This window comes from Pogona vitticeps, chromosome 11 (genome assembly GCF_051106095.1).
Source record: "Pogona vitticeps strain Pit_001003342236 chromosome 11, PviZW2.1, whole genome shotgun sequence".
Lineage (NCBI taxonomy): Eukaryota > Metazoa > Chordata > Lepidosauria > Squamata > Agamidae > Pogona > Pogona vitticeps.
Genome location: NC_135793.1, coordinates 21,266,823 through 21,273,172, shown reverse-complemented (window position 1 = coordinate 21,273,172; position 6,350 = coordinate 21,266,823). Strand labels below are relative to the sequence as shown.

General features: G+C 45.3%; 1 protein-coding gene across 2 annotated transcripts in view; it reads left to right on the top strand.

The window, feature by feature from the left end:
• Positions 1 to 3,443: 3,443 nt before the first annotated feature.
• Positions 3,444 to 6,350, top strand: part of AFF2 (ALF transcription elongation factor 2) — a 413,936-nt gene continuing 411,029 nt past the window's right edge. For both annotated transcript variants that reach the window (XM_078380609.1, XM_072981115.2), the window contains exon 1: positions 3,444 to 4,091. In XM_078380609.1, coding sequence (XP_078236735.1) covers positions 4,045 to 4,091 — 47 coding nt within the window. In that variant the 5' untranslated portion in view covers positions 3,444 to 4,044. The remainder of the gene's footprint in view (positions 4,092 to 6,350) is intronic.

Here is a 6,350-nt window from a genome sequence, read left to right as displayed (position 1 = left end):
AACCACCGGTCCATCTCAAAACTTGAGGAAAGGGCATATCTTTTTTTTTGGACTATAACTCCCAGAATCCTCCAACCAGCATTGCCACTAGACATGCTGTCTGGGGATCATGGAGATTACACATTTTCCAAGCTGTGATTCACCTGCCCCAACTTTCTCTTCTACACCGTTTCTGAGTCTTAAGTTGTCCAGATGTTTTGAACCTCCCCTTCCAGAAGCAACAGCTAGGCGGTCCATTAATTATGGAATTGAGCAGTTGAAATCTACAACATCTGGAAGGCCAACGTTTGGAAACCACGGATCTACACCGAGAAGCATCTCCTCTCCAACACTTCCAGACAGGAGATTCTCCTATGCTTACTTTCAAAGGCCTTCTTGAACGTTAAACAGTCACCTCCAAGTTGAGCAACGTACCTTCTTCCATTGTGTGCTGATGGTCAAGGTTATTGCCAACAACGGTTTTGTAGGGCCTACTGTTTCACAACTTATGGGGCTCTATAACATAATGATTTTTTTTTTTAAAAAAATATATACAGATTAGTTTGCAAGACCTGAGCTGAACTTACTGGAAAATACAGTGTTACTGGAGGAAGGGGGCAGTACAAAGAGAGAAAAATCTAATATGAGATGTTATTGGCTTGCAAGATCTGAGCAGAGCTGTTAAGGATAGGACATTTAAGCGATCATTAACTCATATAGTCAACACAATCAGAATGGCACATAACATCTTTGGAATTTTTTTTTAAAAAAAAATTACCTAGCAATTGCATGGTAGTAAAATGGGTGAAATAGAAACTTTCACAAGAGATCGTGTCAGGATAGAGACACCAAAGCTCTGCTAACATCAAATAAGATCATACCCAGCTGCAAATAATAATAATAATAATAATAATAATAATAATAATAATAATAATAATAATAATAATAATAATAATAATAATAATAATAATAATAATAATAATAATAATATCATCATCATCATCATCATCATCATCATCATCATCAGATTGTGTCTGTAAGGCTGTAATAATTTAAAAAATGTTTTCTCTTCTTTTTGTGTCTCCAGTTTTACAACCAGACCCAGAATCTTCTTGCAAGCATGATTCTGACAAGCCTGCTTGGCCAAGAAGGAGTTAAAAAGTTAGCGAATAGTCAACTAATTGCATCTTGATTGATTGAGAGGGTCAAAAGTTCAGATTGCCCCAGACCTGGAGCTGATTTCCCCATTGAAAACTTATGCAAGTAGACTGTTTGATCTTAGAAATCCTGAGATAATGTTTACTGAGGATGCTGCTGTTGTTGTGTGCCATCACTGTGCCACTGACTTATGGTGACCCTATGAACGAGCATTCTCTAAAATGACCTGTCTTCAACAGCTTTGCTCATCTCTTGCATGCACAAACTTGGGGTTCCTTTAGAGAATCAATCCATCTTGCATTTGGTCTTCCTCTGCACCTGCTGCCTCCCACCTTTCCCAGCTTTATTGTCTTTTCTAGAGAATCCTGCCTTCCCATAATGTGCCCAAAGTACAACAGTCTCAGTTTCATAATTTTTGCCTCTAGAGATGGTTCAGGCTTGATTTACACTAGGACCCACCAGTGGAGGGTATCTGCAATGTTCTCCTCCAGCAACACGTTTTATGACGAGGAATCAATGTTTTCCTCGTCAGCTTTCCTTACTGTCCAGCTTTCACAACCCATACATGGTTATCAGAAATTCAAGAGCATGGATGTTCTTTGTCATGGTCTCTAGTGACATATCTTTGCAGTTGATGTTCTTTTCTATTTTTTTCATTACTTCCTGTCTGATTTCTTAGCTGCTGTCTTCCTTTGGACTGATGATTGAACTAAGATATACAAAATCTTTCACTATTTCAATTTCTTCATTGTCAGCATTAAAGTTGTCTATTCATGATTTTGTTCTTTATTTTCAACTGCAGTCCTGCTTTGGTATTTTCTTTTTTCACTTCCACTAAAAGTCATTATTGAAGACAAATGACAAAATATCCCTCTCTGGAGGACTGTCACTCCATTATTTTCTTTAAAGCAAATTTGGTTGTTTGGTTGGTTTTTGTCTCTTTAAAGAAAACCTGTTTTTTTTTCCAGTCTGTTTTATGGCCTTTCTCTTCAAGCATCTCCCTTCCTACTTATGAATGTATACATTGCATTATTTTATGAACATTCTGTTGCCAAGACTCTACTACGAATGCTTGGTGTTACAACAAAGTAGCTGTTTTTCCCTTTTGAAACACCTTTTTTGAGAATCCCTATTTCAGCCCCTGCAGCTTAGATTATTTCTAAATTTAAAAAAGCAGGCAATGCCAACCATTCTCTTTCCAGATAAGCAAGACTGATCTTTTCAACTTATGAAATCTGTTTCAAATCTGGGGATATTTAGGCATTGTTTTCTGAATGGGGGAAAGAATTTTAAATTTAAAAAGTCATAGCTTGACTTAACAAAGTCAAATCCATCAAAAGCTTCTCCTTCTCTAAAATGAGGTACATTTCATCTCTTGCCAGCCCCTGTCAAAGAGGAGAACTGAACTCCAGATGTGTAAGCCACTGAGCTATCCAGAAGTTTGCTAAACAGCATGTTATGATTAGGAATATAACAGCTAGGCAGAGCTATGGCTGGGTGGAGTCATTTCATGCAGTCTTGCTGAAATATCTCTAGGCCTGTAGCCTTACCATGCAGTGTGCGTGATTGCACAAAAGAAAGGCCTTGACACGGACATTGCTATTCAGGGGATTCCCAGTGAATGTGTGAATGTGCTATCCTATGCGTAACTGCTCGGAAGCAGGTCCCGATGAGTTCCGTGGGACTCAGCTCCAAGACCCGGACCGTGGAGTTCCAAAACTCCTTCTCTCTTTGTTCATTTATCATTCAGAGGACAGATCTGAGAAAACCGAAGGCCGACCGTGTATGTGAATGTGCAGTGAGTAACACGATGTGTGAACTCAAGGAATGACAGCTCCGGTTCTGGGCGGCGAGGCGACCAGAAGGTGGCGCTCGGTGAGGCTTTCTCGCCGCTCTCTTGTTCTGCCCGCTCCGAGACCGGAGGAGGAGTAAGAGAGCCAGGCAGGCTGAAAGCCCGGCACTGCGCGTGGAACGTGTGAACGCTGCGAGTCAAAGCGCGTGTGCATGGAGCTACTGGAAAGGCCGGCTCTCGGCGCCTCCTTCTCGGCTCTCCCTTTCCAACCAGGCGGGAAGGGAAAGAGACGTCCCGGGCAGCCACCAAAAACTCGGGTCCAGGCGGCGAAGCCCGTGCGCTAGGAAGCGTCCGAGTGGCGTGTGAACGCGGCAACCGGGAAGAGGCGCTCTCGGCCACCTCCTCCCGCCTGCCTCTCCTCCACTCGCCCGGGGCGGCGGCGGCGGGGGGTGGGGAGAGCAGGAACCGAGCACCAAGCCCGTCTTGCCCGCTGCGCGCACGTGTGAACGCTCCGCGGCGCCCGGGCCCCCCGCCGGAGAAGATGCTGGGGCGCTCCTCGGCTGGGAGCCGGGGCGGCTTCTTGGGCTCGCTCCTCCCCTGGCGGCGGCGGGGGTGCTGAGCCGGGAAAGGGCTGGCGAGGCGGCGGCGGCGGCAGCAGCCCCGGCAGCAGCATCAGAAGCAGCAGCGAAGGCAGCTTGGCTGTCTCTCCCGGCCGGCCAGCCAGCCAGGCCAGCAGGGAAAGCGAGCAGGAGGAGGAGGAGGAGGAGGAGGAAGAAGCCGCCGCCGTCGCCTCCTCCTCCTCTTGCCGGCGAGCCCCCTTGGCCAGCGCCGGGCACAGCGAGCCCAGCCTCCGGCGGCGGCGGTGCGCAAGGAGAGCCCCCCGGGCTCGTCCTTCCCGATGCGCTTTTGCGCCGCGCGCCCTGCCTCCTCGCCCTGCCCGGGGGACTTCTCCTAACCCGGCTCGGGGGGGGGGGCGAAAGGCGGACCCGGGGAAGAGGAAGAGGAAGGAGGAAGGAAAGAAAGGAGGAAGCGAGTCCGGAGGCGAGCGGCTAGCCAAGGGGGCGACTAGCCCTTCCCGGAGCCGCGCGCGCCCTGCCTCCCTCGCCGCCAGCGTGATGGATCTATTCGACTTCTTCCGAGACTGGGATCTGGACCAGCCGTGGTAAGAGCTCCCAATCTCTCTCTCTCTGCCCGATCTGCCAGGTTTCCCGTCATTTCTGCTTTCATCGTGATTATTTGCGCACCGAGGTCGGGAGGAAGCCTTTTGTTACCTACCTCTCTCTGCCTGGCTCGCCTCCTCGCCGCGGTGCTTTTTCCCCCCCTCTCCATGCAGATTTGCCACGATCTCGGGATCTCTCCGTGTTGATAACGAGGAGGGGGCGATGTGTGTGTATGTGTGTGAGGATCTGTCACCTCGAACCCGGAGGGAAAGGGGCGATCCCGAGGGAGAGCGCCCGGCGGCGGCGCCCGACGCGCCCGGAGGATGCTCTCCAACTTGCGGACGCGTCCTCTCGCCAAACGCCGGCCGGGCGCTCGCGGTGGAAGGAGCCGGCTTTGGCTGGCTGGCTAGCTGGCTGGCTGGCTTTCGCCCTCTGCCTCCGTCCCTGACCCCAAACCTTCTTCTCGCTGGATTGCAAAGAGGAGCGGGGTTTGTTTCCTCCCTCCAAAAAAAACCCCCAAAACTTACGCCCCTCCATCCGCTTGGCGAACGCCCGGCTTCCTCTAGCCCGCGGGTGAAGTTCCACGGGCCAGCGAGCGCCTGTCGGTGCAATTGTGGGCACCTTGACAGCCCAAACAATAACCCTCACCTCCTCTTTTTTTAAAAAAAAATTCAATAAAATTGGAGTTCAGGAATTAACCTAAACGTTCCAAAAAAAAAAAAATTCAATAAAATTGGAGTTTAGGAATTAACCTAAACGTCCCCTCTTTTTTTTCCTACCCTATTTGCACAGATCCCTCTGCATTTTGGCTTCCTGAAAGGTATAATTTTGTGGCGGCCTTTGTGGAAGCGGGGAATTCCATTTAATTCAAAAACTGCCTGCCACAGTTTCTTCCCTCTCCACCTTGCCTAACCCCTTCGCAAATGAAGAGTGTGGTGTTTTGCTTTATTTAATTTTTTATATATATATAAAACCCCCTTTCTCCTGATGTCCTAGGCACGGTTGGAGATGTGCACTCCGTCTCATTGACCTTATTTCATTTCGGAAGGCTTTTTGATCTATTTTAGAAGAAAAATGTGCTTCAGAAAGAAAGAAAGAAAGTGAGAAAATATACAAAAACAACATATAGAGTTTTTATTTTTGTTTACATTGGAGGTGGAAGGGTTGATGTTTGTTGAGCTGGAGTGACACAGAAGTTGTGATATGATTTGCTATTTAACTTGGAAAATAAGAAATGCATTGTTGCCCAGAAATATTTGGAAACTGGTTTGGTGTTTCAGTTGGCCAAGCTAACAAGTGAGTTGTGATATGTGTTTTATTGTGAAACTTCAAGGGTGGAGGGGGGGAATAATAATAATAATAATAATAATAATAATAATAATAATAATAATAATAATAATAATAATAATAATAATAATAATAATAATAATAATAATAATAATAATAATAATAATAATAATAATAATAATAATAATAATAAAACAACTAATCAGATTGTGTTTGTAAGGCTGCAGTTTACTAATAAGGTAAGCAACATAAAAAGATATGGATTGCTGTATGTAAATAAATCATCCGTATTTTGAAAACTTGATCTGCCTTGTAGATGTCGGTGAAATACAGCGAGTTTTCAAAGGGACCCTTGTTTGATTTGCTGGAACGTTACACAATGAGAACTGACGAATAAAATAATAAAGATTGTATATTAAGCTAATTGCTCTCATTTTGCCAAACCTTCTGCCATTGCCCGGGATGGGAATCCCCAATGACTGTCGTGTTTCATTTTATTTTTATTTTTTAAAACGATGCCGCAGCTGAGGGTTGGTCCTGAGGACCATAAATTACCCTGTATCAATATTAATCTGCAAACAAGCCTCGCGGATCTTGTGAAGTGTTTTATCAGCTCTGTGTAAACCATCGCATTATGTCACTTAATAACCTCACTGTTGTTACTTAAAAGTAATAATCACAATAAAATTAGTGCTCAATTAAATATGCTGCTCCACAGTATCTTTACCCTGCCAAACTAATTTATTTTTGCAGGCAGCTGATAACCGCTGTATTGCTACTCAAACAGTATTTGCATACAATTTGCCTAATTTATGGTGTGGGTAACATCATTAATTTAATAGAAGCTGTTATAACTGAGCATGGAGGTGTCATCGTCAAAAAAAGAAGAAGCATATTGTGATGTTTATGGAGACTAAGTCTGGCTGTGATTATATATATTTTTTGGTTGATTAGCATCTTGAATGTTGAAACGA